This window comes from Vulpes vulpes, chromosome 4 (assembly GCF_048418805.1).
Source record: "Vulpes vulpes isolate BD-2025 chromosome 4, VulVul3, whole genome shotgun sequence".
Taxonomy (NCBI): domain Eukaryota; kingdom Metazoa; phylum Chordata; class Mammalia; order Carnivora; family Canidae; genus Vulpes; species Vulpes vulpes.
In genome coordinates this window covers 45747182-45762165 of record NC_132783.1, presented here as the reverse complement: position 1 = coordinate 45762165, position 14984 = coordinate 45747182, and the positions used below count along the sequence as shown (strand labels likewise).

The window sequence follows — 14984 nt, the reverse complement described above, 5'->3', positions numbered from 1 at the left end:
TCAAACTTACTATATAATTTGTTTGAAAAAGCCTAAATACACAATAACTGACTAAAGCATGGCATTATTTTTTAGATTTCTTAGTGTTAAAAGATAGGTTAATCAAAAGAAATGCTGTCAACTTCACCTCATTAAGGTAACTCTTCTATCTTAGCATTAAAGGCAAATGAAAAGCAGACCTTCTAAAAATGAAAATATACTGGCTATTCTTGACCAGATTAGCACTTCTTTCTAGAAGCCTGCAGACTGCCCTCTACCATAGTATGTTACTTATTCCCTGGGACTCTAAACATAACCAATATCTAGACTAAGAATACAAACGCATTGCTTTGAAGACAGAAAAAGATTGTCTCAGAGATTCTGTATGACAGATAATTTATAAATTGTTAAAATATAGCATACTTACCATTTAGAAGATTTTACTTTGCTTCCTGAGTATTTTTGTTTGGCTTTTTGATCTATAGGAAAAGTGTTTTCTCTTGTAATCAGGGAAGTATTTGGCAACGTGACATTAAATGTCCTCTTCAGAACAGAATGTCTTAAGAATGGACTGAGCTATGGATATTCAAAAAATGAAAAGCATATTTTAATTATATGATTCATAAACTTTGAAAAATTATTTCTTATAAATCTATAAGAACTCATTAATGTAAATAACTTACAACTTACCAATACTATTCATTAATATTGTACACATTTAGATTCCTAGGGTTAATATCTATAAATGTGCTTTAAAGTATAAGGTAATTACTAGTCATGAGGTTAACTAAAGCATTTTTAATAGTTTTGCTGAAGAGTATACCTATTTGAGAGAGACCAAAATCTTTTGTGAAACCTTAAATCACGTTTTAAAAAGATATAGTTTTTTTGTATATATCAATATCAAATCATCTTTATTATCAAAATAAACTTTGCTTCCAATGAAGGTAGATATTGATGTCTCTGATGTGCCTTCTCTTAACATTTATCATTTCAACAAATATTGATTAAATGCATATCATCTGCCCAAAACTATCTTTGGTTCTATGAACATGCAATCACAAGATAGTCCATTTACATTCACCATTTGCTTACCAATGAAAACATTGAGAAAGCAAAAATCAAAAAACCAAAAGCAAAAAAAAAAAAAAAAGAAAGAAAAGGAAAGGAAAGAAAGAAAAGAAAAAAAAGAAAAGAAAAGTAAGAAAAGAAAAGAAAAGAAAAGAAAAGAAAAGAAAAGAAAGAAAAGAAATAGTGTCTGATTTTCAACTGCTATGAGAGATGTTTACCAAATCTCTTACAAAAAAAGAAGATCACTAAAAAAATATTATGGAATATTCATTCAACCAATATCTACTGAGTGCCTCCCATAAGATAGGTACCAATCCTAGCACAGTGCAATCAACATTTGTCTTTTGTTTGTTCTCATGTCTCTTTCTACAAGAAGAACACTGAACAACAGGACACATAAAGAAGTTGGGAATTAAGATGAGTAGTTGATAAGTAAATTGTTGAGAACACTGTATTCTTAGATTTACACTTTTCATTGCCTGCATGTAATAGGATGAAAGTTACAGGTTTAGAGTCAGCTTTATGCAGAACGATAATTAGTAGATGTCAGTGCAATTTTGAACTTGGACATTTGAAATGTCTGTGGCCTTTGGAAGGTTATTGCCCCTCTCTGAACTTCAGTTTCCCCTTTTTCAAATGGAGTTAATGCTATCTACCTTATATAGACTTTCTGGATCTATTAGTTGAATTAAAGTATGCAAAGTAGTCTTTGTTCTCGAGAAGGAATACAGCTTAGTGGTTAAAAGCATGGGCTTTCGTTGGAACCAAATTGCCTTATTATCGCTGTGTGTTCTTAAGCAACTTATTTAACCTCTCTCCCTGTGCTTTGGTTTTCACATTTAAAAAATAAGGATGATAGAATGATAACTATTTTGTAGTGTTGTTTTGAGAATTAAATGAGTTCATATGTTTAAAGCATATCAATCCTGGCATATCAAAAACATTATTAAGTAATACTTATTACTTAATCATAATTATTATTATCTTTATCTTGTACGGTGTCTCTCCCAAAATAAACATGTTACATAAACTTACATAAAAATAAATTTTCATCCTTATAGTTACAGAACTGTGAAACAGAGCTGGTGAAATTAGCCCTCAGTCTAGTGGTCTGCAAAAACACTGAAAGTTCAGTGGGATATATTATTATAGCAGGATAAAATTAAAAGGCAGATTATCTGCATGATCAGAAAACAAGAACAGAGTCAGGCAATCCCCACATCTTGCTGTCAGGAAATACAAATTTTTCACAGATATTCTCTTTTAAAAGCATGAGCAAGCAGAAATATATTTATACAATTCCAATAAATATAATGCAGCATAAGGAAAATAACATTAATTTGAGTAATATCTAGTATTTGTTTACAAGTAAAAAATATGTTTCAGGAAAATATAATAAAATTAGAATTAAATAAAGCTGAAGAATAAACTCTCAATCATTCAAAAAAATTATAAGAGCATTTTAAATAAGCATAAAATTAAAGGAAATATAAATATAAATGATTTAGAAATAATACAAAATAACAACAAATCAACATTCATAGAATTAACCCCAAAGCTACAGTCATAATCCAAAATGGATCCAAAAGGAAAATGGGAGATTCTACTTACTCCTCCTTTCTGTCATTCATTCCACAAGTGAAAACCAAGTGCCTTTAACATACCAGGCATTGTACTAGGGTCTAATGATAAAATTGCCAACAAACAAAACAAAATTCTAGGCCTTATGATATCTACTATCAATAACCAGATAATAATAAAATAAATGTAAAATTAAACAGTAATAAGAACTCTCAAAGAGAGGTACACAGAGACAAATGGGAAGGCAATGAGAGGCTTTATTAAGAAAGTGATGATTGAAGTTGGAAACCTGGAGAATGGACAGACCCTAGTTTAGGCTACGATGAGGAGGAATAAAAAAAAAAAAAAAGGAGGAAGATGGAAGGACATAGTCCAGGCTCAGAGAGCTGTATACAAAGACCTGTAGCATGTTCTAGTCACTGAAAGATGACCAATGGGCCTGGAGTGGCAGAGGGGAAGGGAGGCATTGTGAAAAGCGATGATGTAGAGGTAAGTCGCAAGTTTAAGAATTTTAGTCTTTGTGCTAAAAGTAATGAGAGACCATTGAAGCTCATTAAAAAGAGGGTGAGAGATGATTTCTGATTTGCTTTTTGGAAAAATCATTCATTACTATATTTTGCATTAATGTTTTTATTACACAAACATTGAATATCATATGTATACTTACCTAATTATTGAAATAATTGTATATTATCAATTTCGATGGGAATTATTTATTTTTGTTTATTTAAGTAAGAATTACTCACAAGAGGTTTTCAGATTACAATTACCTTCCAGATCAGGGAAGACTCCACAAGTCCGCTGCTCAGAGGAGAAGAATGGGTTAAAGATGAAAATGTGCCGGTTATATACAAAGAATACTGAGAGATTATAGCACAGAGAAAGGACTCAGGGTCAAGCCATTAAGAACTCCCAAATTCATGGCCATGTATGGAGAGGAACCTATAAAATATAGGAAAATGGAGCAGGTGGAGGGAGTAATATCAGAGAGTAGTGTGTGAGGGAAGCCAAGAGAAGAGCATGCAAGAGAGTGTACCAAGATTTCAACCCTGCTGAGAAGTCTAACAATAAGTAGACTGAGAAATATTCTTCATATTGAGAGAGAGAAGCATACTGATTATCTTAGTTGAGGTAAAGTAAAGTAATTATAAGCTAGATTAGAGGAAATTGAGAAGGAAGGATAGCACTAAGGAGAAACTTTTCAAGAACTCTCTTTTCAAAAACAGAAAAGAGAAAGAAATAGCCAAAGGTAAATGAAGGGTCTGGAAATATTGGTATATATATATATATATATATATATATATATATATATATACACACACACACATACACACATATATATATATATATATACATATATTTTTTTTTTAACAGGAGAGATTTGAGGGGGTACCTGGGTGGCTCAGTCAGCTAAGCATCTGTCTTTGGCTCAGGTCATGATCCCGGGTCCTGGGATCAAGCCGTGAGTCAGGTTCCCTTCTCAATGGGGAGCATGCTTCTCTCTGTCCTCCCCATTCCTTCTCTCTCTCTTATTATCTCTGTCACTATCTCTGCCCCTCTATTTCTCTCAAATGAATAAATAAAATCTTTAAAAAAAATCAGAAGGGATTTGAAAGTTTTTAAAAGACAATGGGAATCACCTCGTAATTGAGAGTGAGGAAGGATAACTGACAATGAAATGTTCCAGAAAATACAGTAGGGACAAAATCCATAGTATAATTAAGACATATGAAGGTATTGATGTTCGATGGAACAAAAGAGCAATCTTCTATAGTAATAGTTGAAACGGATTATAAAATAAATCCAGATATACATAAATTTGTAGATTAAATAAAATGTAATTAAGGGAAACACTATCTGATATCTTTTTGTTTGTTTTTCTGTATATAAGTGGCATCAGGTATTCTTCTTGCTCATGTTCCCATAGAAATGACTAAGGAAATACAAGATTAAGGAAAATCACGTGATAATGTTGAGAAACAGGAACAAGACATTTGATGAAATTTTCAAGGAATTACTGATAGATATATTAGTGATGATTTGAAATGAACTGAAGTGGGCTTTAGAAGTTTGATTCAAGCCTCCTATCTAGCATCTTCAACTCAATTCCAATAAAAAATATTGACTTCCAGGAGTTGACATTTTTTCATTCTTGATCTAGAAATGAGGAAGTAGCATGGTATCATTGGGAGGGAAATAACAGAGTCAGTATAGTTTTGAGAGGTCCCAAGTTTCATTCCTGGCACTGTACATAGAACAAACTTAGAAATAAGTATGGCCAATTATATTTCTGACATTAGAAGTCACATGAAAGCCAAGATATTACTATGCCTGAATTCAGAAAACAGAAATACAGGTATCAGGCTTTATCTATAGCAGTGGAAATAAATGAAACTTTTCCTATGGCTATTTACCCCACCAGACATCTCTATACCTTTCCCCAAAGGCTGGATCTGAAGGTCTAAAACTGAAGATACACCTAAGAAAGATTTAGAGAGGTGGTATGTACATGATATTATAAAATAATATAAATCTATATATTTAAAAAAAATCTATATATTTAAAACAATGTGCCTTATGCCCAAAAACAGGTGGTAAATTCAGTGCTAAACATAGGCATTCAGGCAGGTCATAACCAGCACGCCAGAGTCCGGGGAGCCCACCAAGGGGAAGCCCTTTAAGCTCCTAGGTAGGCATTTTAGATGTTGAAAACATTCCCTGTGCACAAGATTTGATATTGTATGGTTCGTTAGGATCGGTTGTGGCTAGCCTTGGACATTTTTTGCTAATTAGTAGGAATAGAAGATCATGCGACATTGGAGTAGGAGGATTTATCTTGGTGACTTTAGGATGCTGGTTCCACTGTAGGTATAATTATGCAAAGCTAAGAATCCAGGAAAGAATTGCCAGAGATGGAATTAAAAATAAGATTTTGAAAAAAAAAAATAAGATTTTGTACGAAAGTACCACCTTGATCCTGAAAGAAAACCAACCACTGACAAGAGCAGCAGTTGAGCAGTCTCAAGCATCAGAATACAACTCTGGAGTCAGAATAAAGTGGAGGGCAACTTTATTAAGCCTCATATGTACCATTAGACTTTCAATCAAGTAAATAAAGGATGTGTTGGTTGTAAACAAAACAAAACAAAACATAGGCATTCAGCACACGGTAAAATTGGTATTTCAAGTCAACAAGAAAAAGATGTACTCAAAGGTAATTGGTACTGGAATAATCAGATTTGTAAAAAGTGAATGTCTATCATAAATAAAACTATAGGAAATATTGTGTCTTTCTATTATGGGCCCATGCAAATTTAAATGTTTAAATGTTTTTTAAAAGTGGAGAATTAGAATAAATAGAAGAAAAGACAAATTACATCAGATCTAGGATTTTATTTTTAGAAAATTATTCTGATTTTTCACAAATTGGTAACTGCAATGATTTTTATTTTATCAGTTTATATAATAGAAATGCCAATAAAGCCTCTCAAAATTTCTAGAGAAACTTCTGATAATGTTTTATAATTATTCTCAATATAGGAAAAATAGAATGGTGCCATGGTCATTTTGAAAAGTTAGCTATATTATTCTAAAACATGGCCACTGTTCACTATCAAAAAATATGTACAGTATCCAACTTCAAGACTTACTACAAAGCTACAGTAATCAAGATAATGTGATATTGATGAAAGATTAGATAAAGAGATAAATGTAACAAAATAAAGAGTCCAGAAAAAATCCACACTAATATAGTCAACTGATCTTTGACAAAGAAGCAACAACAATACAATGGAGAGAAGACTATCTTTTCAATAAATGGTGCCAGAACAACTGGACACCCAAATGCACAAAAGTGGATCTAAACACAGATTTTACACCCTTCACAAACATTAACTAAAAATGGATCATAGACCTAAATGGAAAATGGAAAAATATAAAATTCCTAGAGGACAACATAGGAGAAAATCTAGATGACCACAGTTTTCACACTAACTTCTTAAAGACAACACCAAAGGCATGATTCATGAAAGAAATCATTGATAAGCTGGCCTCCATCAAAATTAAAAACTTCTGCACTGCCAAAGACATTGTCAAAAACATGAAAAGACAAGTCACAGACTGGGAGGAAATATCTGCAAAAGACATATCTGATAAAGAACTGTTATCTAAAACATACAAAGAGCTCTTCACACTGAACAATCTGATTAAAAAATGAGCAAAAGATCAGAACAGAGATCTCAGCAAAGAAGATATACAGATGGCAAATAATCATGTGAAAAGATGCTCAACACCATATGTCACTAGGGAATTGCAAATTAAAACAACAATATGCCATTACATACCTATTCAAATGGCCAAAATTAAAAAAAACCTGACATCACCAAATGCTGGTAAGGATGTGGTACAACAGGAACTCACTCACTGTTGTTCAGAATGTAAAATGGTATAGCCATTTTGGGAGAGTTATGTTTTCTTACAAACCTAAACATATTCTTATGCAACCCACACTCTTTGGTATTTACTCAAATGAGTTGAAGATTTATGTCTACAAAAAACCTGCACACAGGTGTTTATAGCAGCTTTGTTCAGGATTGTCAAAACTTGGAAACAGTGAAAATATCCTTCAGCAGGTGAATGAATAAATAAACTGTGCTACATCTAGACAATGGGATATTATTCAGTGCTAAAATGAATGACCTATCAAGCCATGAGAAGCCATAGAGAAACCTTATATGCATATTACTAGCTGCCAGAAGCCAAGCTTAAAAGACTATATAATACTGTACTATATATTGTACGATTCCAATTGTATGACATTCTGGAAAAACAAAACTATGGATACAGAAAAAAGATAAGTGGTTATTAGAGGATAGTGGGAAGTAGGGATGAATAAGTAGAACACAAAGGAGTTTTCAGAGCAATGAAACTGTTCTGCATCATACCATGATGGTGGATACATGTTATTATACAATTATCCAAATCCATAGAATTTATAGCATTAGGTGAACTCTTAGTGAGCTCTGAACCTTGGGTAATAGTGATGTATCAGTGTAGGTTCATTGTTCATCAAAGATGTATCCTGTGGTGGAAGATTTTGTTTTGTTTTGTTTTTAAAGATTTTATTTATTTATTCATGAGAGACACAGAGAGAGACTTCGAGAGGCAGAGACACAGGCAGAGCAAGAAGCAGGCTCTATGCAGGGAGCCTGATGTGGGACTCGATCTCAGGTCTCCAGGATCACTCCCTGGGCTGAAGGCAGTGCTAAGCCGCTGAGCCACCCAGGCTGCCCAAAGATTTTGATAGGGAGGCTGGGGTGGAGCAGGAAGTATGTGGGACTTTCTGCATTTTCCACTCAATTTTGCTATGAACAGAAAACTACTCTTAAAAAAGTCTATTACAAATATGTGGAGTGATTCTGAAATTCATCTGAAAGAAGAGACAAGAAAGAATAGATTGTTAAGTTTTAATAAGAATAATGAGAAAAATCTTACCCTGTTACAGATTAAATAATTTAAATAGCTATATTGATTAAAATAGAGATATACAGATATGCTACTTCAGACAAATTTTTTGGGTGGAAACAATTTTTATTAAAGTCAACATTTTCGTTCTAAACTCTAACTTGCCAAACATGATTAATTCCTCCTCTTAGAATATCTTTAAATGTAATTTCATCTCATCTCTTTAATATAAGTTAAATAGCAAATAAAATATTTCTGGTAAACTGTTGAAGAATGCATCTATATATTATTATCACTGAAAATATGAACTTAGAAGCTGAAGATGGTATGCGACATAAAATAAATGGTTAAAAATCACAAATGCTACAAATAAACTGCAGAAGAATGATAAACAAATATATGAAGAGAGACAGAGTAAGTCTGGAAAAGACTAAAAAGATGGAACCTAAATTAAACACTAAATCTTAAACTATGACATTTGAGAAATGGAGTGATGTTAACAGGAAGCTAGAGAGAAACAAAATCTTAATGGCTCAAATAACCACATTCAAGGGGTGACAATGATCAAAGAGCTAAACTTTAGCAGTCATTATACTGTTGGGTGAAAAAATGAAGTGATATGGAAAGCAGCACATAATTAACTATGCACCAAAATCTTCTAATGAACAACTCGCTGCTTCTTGAATCACATGCAAGCTGGAGAAGTAAAAAGACCTCCATCCTTGCCATATAGAAATGAAAACAGTTATTTAGTATTCCAAGCATTTGCTACCTGAAGTTAGAATGAATATGAGATGGCTCTTAAGTGTATTTGATCTGCATTGAAATCATGTTCAGATTGTAGCTTTCAGAATACAAAAGTATCTGAAACTACTTGTCTGCAGCCAAGAGTCACCTAATGTCCACTTAGACTTTTACATTCTGTGTTCTGTGGTTTGCAAAGCTGATTTTAAAATTAATCTGAGCTAAAGGACAATTTATATATGCCATTTCATTGAAATTATGATGAATGTGTTTGAAATTTGAATTATAATCGAGATAAAGTCAATACAATGTTAAAAGCTGTGTTTTCTTTCTCAAACTCATAATGAAATAAAAGTTAAAATGGCTATATTCTAACTTGCCATGTCCATAGGTATCAAGAAATTATAACTAATGTGGCATATATTCATTATGTGAAGTAAAATGCATTGCTTAAGACATTTTAGTCTCACTGAGTCATTATTTTATTTTTATGTTTGGTAAGATAGCAACTCATATATTTTTCCTGGGGTGTTGACATCTTTCCAACTCACAGTGAGATATTAAAAACGAAATGTGTTACACTGTTCCCTGCCAGTGAAGGATAAGAGGACAATGACCTGATAACTTTTGTGATAGTGATTATAAGTATGCATATAGAAGAAAGAATAAGCAAGTATTGAAACAAAGTCTACTGAATAGCTTCAAAAAGGTCAATGTCCAGAAAGACTGAGGAATTATTATAGATTAAAGGAGACTAGGTGAACATGGTAATTAAAGACAACAGATGACCATGGATATAGAAAAATTAGAATAACTATCATAAATAAATAAAACTAAAAAAAAAAAAAAAATGTTTAGGGATCCCTGGGTGGCGCAGCGGTTTGGCGCCTGCCTTTGGCCCAGGGCGCGATCCTGGAGACCCGGGATCGAATCCCACGTCAGGCTCCCGGTGCATGGAGCCTGCTTCTCCCTCTGCCTGTGTCTCTGCCTCTCTCTCTCTCTCTGTGACTATCATAAATAAATAAAACTAAAAAAAAAAAAAAAAAAAGAAAAATTAGAATAAGGGTTCTATTATAGGTAATGATATTGTAGCAATGTAAAATTTCCAGGATTTGGTCATTGTGTTGTTGTTAAGTAAGAGACTACCTTTGCTGCCAGAAGGTTCATGCTGAAGTATTTAAAGGTGAAAGATTGTGAAATCTGGTAAATTCAAATGGTTACACACATATAATTTCCACAATAATACTAATAACAATGTGTAAATATATGTATATACATTCATGAGAATGAATGTGTAAGAGAGACAGACAAAAAGACAGAAACTAAGCACAAATGATGCAATGTGCTAAAAACTATTTGGAATTTTTTCAAAATACTCATTGAAACAAATTTTAAACTCAAAACATACTCTTTTCTATGATTTCAAGTTTTCAACTGTCCTTTTGGTAATATTCTATTTACAATTCCTCTTCCCCTGGAATCAGAAGTCTTCTGTCCTCTACTCAATCTTCTGCTACGTGCCTCAAAGGATGCCTCTTTTAAACAATATCAGCTTTAATGTTAGACAGCCTCAGATTTACCTTTCTCCTAGAGATTTATAAATCTATATTATTAGGATGGTTGGGCCCTGCCTCCTAACCATTGAGTCTATTTACATTAACTCCATCCGACACCCTTACGAGTACGGGAGAGGAGTTTGTTATTTCTATTGTCTGTCCGTCTTGTTAAAAAGTATGGTCCTTTGATATTTTTATCTTTCAAATAATTAGAGAATGAGGATGAAAGCAACATTGTGTCTCATTCACTAAGTGCGTAAAGAGGCGGAGGAGGGGGACAGGGAAGAGAGGAGTGAGAGAGACAGTGACCCGAGAGACAGAGAAAGAGGGAGAGTATGAATGATATAGTTTAACAAATAGATGTATATAGTCATTCTACATTCTAAATATAAAACACAATGGCAAAGCACTTCACAATTGGGTAATAGGTAACTGAATTACACATTAACTACCAAGAATTAGCCTTACTTTCTTCTCTTTTGTCAACCCATCCACCACATCTACCCACCTACCTGCATCTGTATATCTGACGTCTCTAACTTGAGTAAGGAACCCCATTTAGGATTTCAGCATTGCTCCCCAAACCCATTATTTCACAGCCTCTTTATCTTCTTTCTCTGCCTATTAAACTTGTATATCATATACTTTGTATCTTGCTTTATTTTTAATCTAGCTTAGTAGAAATAGTTTTTGTCTGTTTTATCCTTTAATATGTACAGCTTTGCCTGACCCAGAAATCTGAGAGGTTTGTTTGTTTTAAAATTCTGAGGACTTGGGCAGCCCTGGGGGCTCTTAGTGCTGCCTTCAGCCCAGGGCCTGATCCTGGAGTCCCAGAATCGAGTCCCACATTCGGCTCCCTGCAGGGAGCCTGCTTCTCCCTCTGCCTATGTCTCTGCCTCTCTCTCTCTCTCTCTCTCTCTCTCTCTCTCTCTGTGTCTCTTATGAATAAATAAAATATTTCTAAAAATTTAAAATAAAATAAAAATCTGAGGACTTCAGGTCCTCATTCATTTCTGCAAAATTCTCAGCTGAGATGATTTGTGTATCTTTTCTACATTTTCTTTATTTCCTTTTTCTGGAACTCATATTAAACGTGTTTAATCTTCTTAAATATTATTTATGTATTTAAGTAGATGCTTTTTTAAAGCATAGAGAATACACAAATAAGCATAATAATGAATCTTCAAAAAGTGAACATTGTTGTGCAAACAGCACCCAGATCAAAAAATCAAACATTATCAGTCTTCCAGAGGATTCTATATGCCCCCACCCAATCATAATTCTCCATACCCACTTCATAACCTGCAAGTCACAAGTATCCTGACTTCTAAGACTTCTGTATTTGATCATTTTTGCCTGATTTTAAACTTTACATAAAGGGAATCGCATAGATTATCCTCTTCTGTGTCTGGCTTCATTCATTCAACATTATGCTTGTGATATGGATCAATGTGATTGTATATAACATTCACTCTGATTCTTTTCTGCATTTCATTTGATAAATGTACCATAATATATATTTTATCCACTTTATTTCTGATGGCCATTTATAGGTTTTTTCCAGATTTTAGTAATTATAAATAGTGCCACTATCCATCATCACATATGCCATTTGGTACACATATGTATACATTTCTGTTATATACCTAGGAGAGTAACTACTGCATCATAATCTATCTGTGCTTTTAGTTTTACGGAATCTACCAAATAGTTTTCAAATTATATGAAAGTTTCATCTTTCTTTCTTTGTTTAATCTTTATGTTCCTTTTTTGGAGGAAGATTCCTGACCGGTATACAGTGATGTATTACTAAACAAGACTGGTGCAGAAATTACATACTATCTATCTAGACAGGTTTTCATTACACTTTGCCTATTGATAGAATAATTCCATTTATAAAGTTTTCTACATCAAAAAAGCTTTGAATTTGACCAGGCTGTCCATTAATTCATCCCTGAAAAAGCTAAGTGGCATTTAATTTTAGCTTCTCTAATTTACAGCATTAAAAGGCTTATGCATTAGGTAGCTTCCCAAAATGATATACTATGTACAATGCCATTTAGCAGATCAGAACCTGCCATCTCACCCGGATTCACACAGACAGGCCTCATTTGAGAGCCATCTGCTAAATAGTACTTTGAGACAAAAGTACTCCTGAGTTTCTAACCACCAATACAGACTTCTTACTCTGAACGTCTGTCTTCTCGGCCACATTTCATAGTACCAATGAAGACATGCCAGTAACTGCTTCTGTGTAACTTGGCATTAGACTACTAGGTCTGTCCGACGGTGGCAGCAGGCACTATTATTATATACAGGTAAATAAGGGCCTATTTTTTAAAAATGCCAATTTGAGACACAAATCAAGGGCACAACATAATCAGAACTGAGTTTTGAGCAGTCTGGTATCCCAATTGATGGAGACTTCAGAACCTGATGGCAAATTATACCCACAATGGCTCCCAGCTTTGGAGACATTAATACACTGATTCAGATCCCTTTCTCAGTCCACACAGCCCCGAGATCACACTGCAAAAAGCGTATCAAAAAATACGGAGTCAGGGTGACAAAGTTTGACAATACGTTATACAAATCAAACTCGGAAAATCATACTAAATATATCTGTTCTGAGAGAAAAGCATCAAATCCTTTGTGTACCCATTAGTTTTATTGTAACAAAACAACTTGTACACTTTTAACATGTAAGACTGAGCACCATCTTTCTTCTTCAGTGAAACAAAAAGAAAATTTAAAAATAAACAGGAACTAAATTACAATAGAGAATGTCAGTTCCAAATAAGATCCTACAGATTTTGCTGATTCTTCCATCGCGTGGCAGGGCTTGTAATCATTAGGAGAGAGTTTTATCTTAAAAGTGTCATTTTAAACTGCAAGGATGTCCATTAAACATCACAATTAAACATGCCAAAGGAGAAACCATGTTGTCAAAATGCCCACTTAACCCACTCAAACATCTCAAATCCACCCTTTGCTGAACTTCTATAACGCCATTTTTATTTTTTTTTCCTTTTTTTAAACAAGAGAAAGTAGACAGATAAATGTTGGTAAACATTAATTGTCTATATTCACGTAGAGGCACAGCATAATCTCTGAACCCATCATACAGAGAAAGAAGGAAAAAAGCTAGAATTCTGTGCACCACTACACAGGGGCCTAGCGCCTTCCCACTTGCAACAGAGCTAAGGGAGCTGAAGGTTTTTCTTTTTTCCCACAGAGCACAGTGGTGTATGCCATCAAGTTTTTGTTGAGACAGAAAGGATAAAAATGAATTTGGAATAAAAAGATTTTTTTCCCACTGTATTCTGCTCAAGGTATTTCCTGAGAACTATGTTATAAAAGGAGAGAAAAGAAATTTCAAAAAACAGGGGCATAGAACACAAGAGGAGGAGAGAGAGAGAGAGAGAGAGAGAGAGAGAGAGAGACGTAACTTGCTCCCAGGGACTGGAGAAAATTTAAAAAGAAAGGTTGGAATCCATCAGTGTTCCATTAGTCAGCTTCTTCTTCATCTTCCTGTCCTTCCTCCCCCTCATCATCATCTTCATCTTCTTCACCTTCATCCTCATCTTCTTCTTCATCAAATATCTTCCAATCATTCTTCTTCAGCAGCAGCAGCAGCAGCAGCACCTTCTTCTCCTTCTCCATCATCCATATCAGGAACCAAGCAGTACTGTAATGGATTTGGCCAAACACCATCTTTGATGACCTCTCCTAACTCACCTGCACCTGCATCAGAGTGGTCAGTAAATCAGGGGAAGAAGCTCTCTGGTCCCTAATGCTGTCTCCTCCTGCTGGCTTCAAGCTACATTTGACTTGAAAGTTTCGTTAAGTCCTTTCCAGATTTCCATTTGATTTCAGAGGACTTTGAAGATGAATCACCACTCTCATTCAATGAAATCCTTTGGAGAAAACTTTATTTTTGAAGTAAGGGTTTTCATCAAAATAAAAATTTATTTTGTAACCTGGTTTAATATCCTCAAATTCTGTCACTTCAACTCTTGACAGATAATGCAGTACCTCCTCATCCTCCTCCCCAAGCAGTATAGACACTTGTGGATGGTTGACAAATGTTGTTACCCCCAAAATTGGGGGTTTTGGCGATCAATTCCAAACTTCTGAAAAATGGTTGGCGGAGTTTGTTATGTTCATTCTTCTTTCAAAATCTCCTTACTGTTCATTTATTAAGTCTACCTATTTCATTTTGTATTTCATCAACATGCCCAATTGCTTCTTGCTATTCTTTTTTTCCCATGGACAGGTGCTGAGAGGTCGACATCTCCTCTAGCTTGGGGGCAGGAGGCAGTCTCGGTTTCTTCATTTGAGATGGGAGCAAAGATTGGCCTTTGGGGGCCATTCAGTGAGGAAGCTCCACAAAACCAAGAGAGAGAGGCATATCTGGAAGAAGCTCTGATTTGAAAGTTTCATTTTTCATCATGTAGTTTCCAAGACATAATTTTTCTCCCACTGTATCCATGCCAATGGGCTGTATAATACTGGAATTTTAATTTGGTTATCACTTATGGTGTAATTGAGTACTTGTTCATCTGTTTATGAACATTTGTATGTCCTCTA

At 34.3% G+C, this 14984-nt stretch overlaps 1 protein-coding gene and 2 pseudogenes across 1 annotated transcript in view; 1 reads left to right on the top strand and 2 right to left on the bottom strand.

Moving 5' to 3' along the window:
- Positions 1-402: 402 nt before the first annotated feature.
- Positions 403-14984, bottom strand: part of STPG2 (sperm tail PG-rich repeat containing 2) — a 537574-nt gene continuing 522992 nt past the window's right edge. The window contains exon 12 of the mRNA XM_072757274.1: positions 403-555. Coding sequence (XP_072613375.1) covers positions 403-555 — 153 coding nt within the window. The remainder of the gene's footprint in view (positions 556-14984) is intronic.
- LOC140598480 (cytochrome c oxidase assembly protein COX20, mitochondrial pseudogene) lies at positions 3058-5684 on the top strand (annotated as a pseudogene).
- LOC112932662 (protein SET-like) lies at positions 13902-14766 on the bottom strand (annotated as a pseudogene).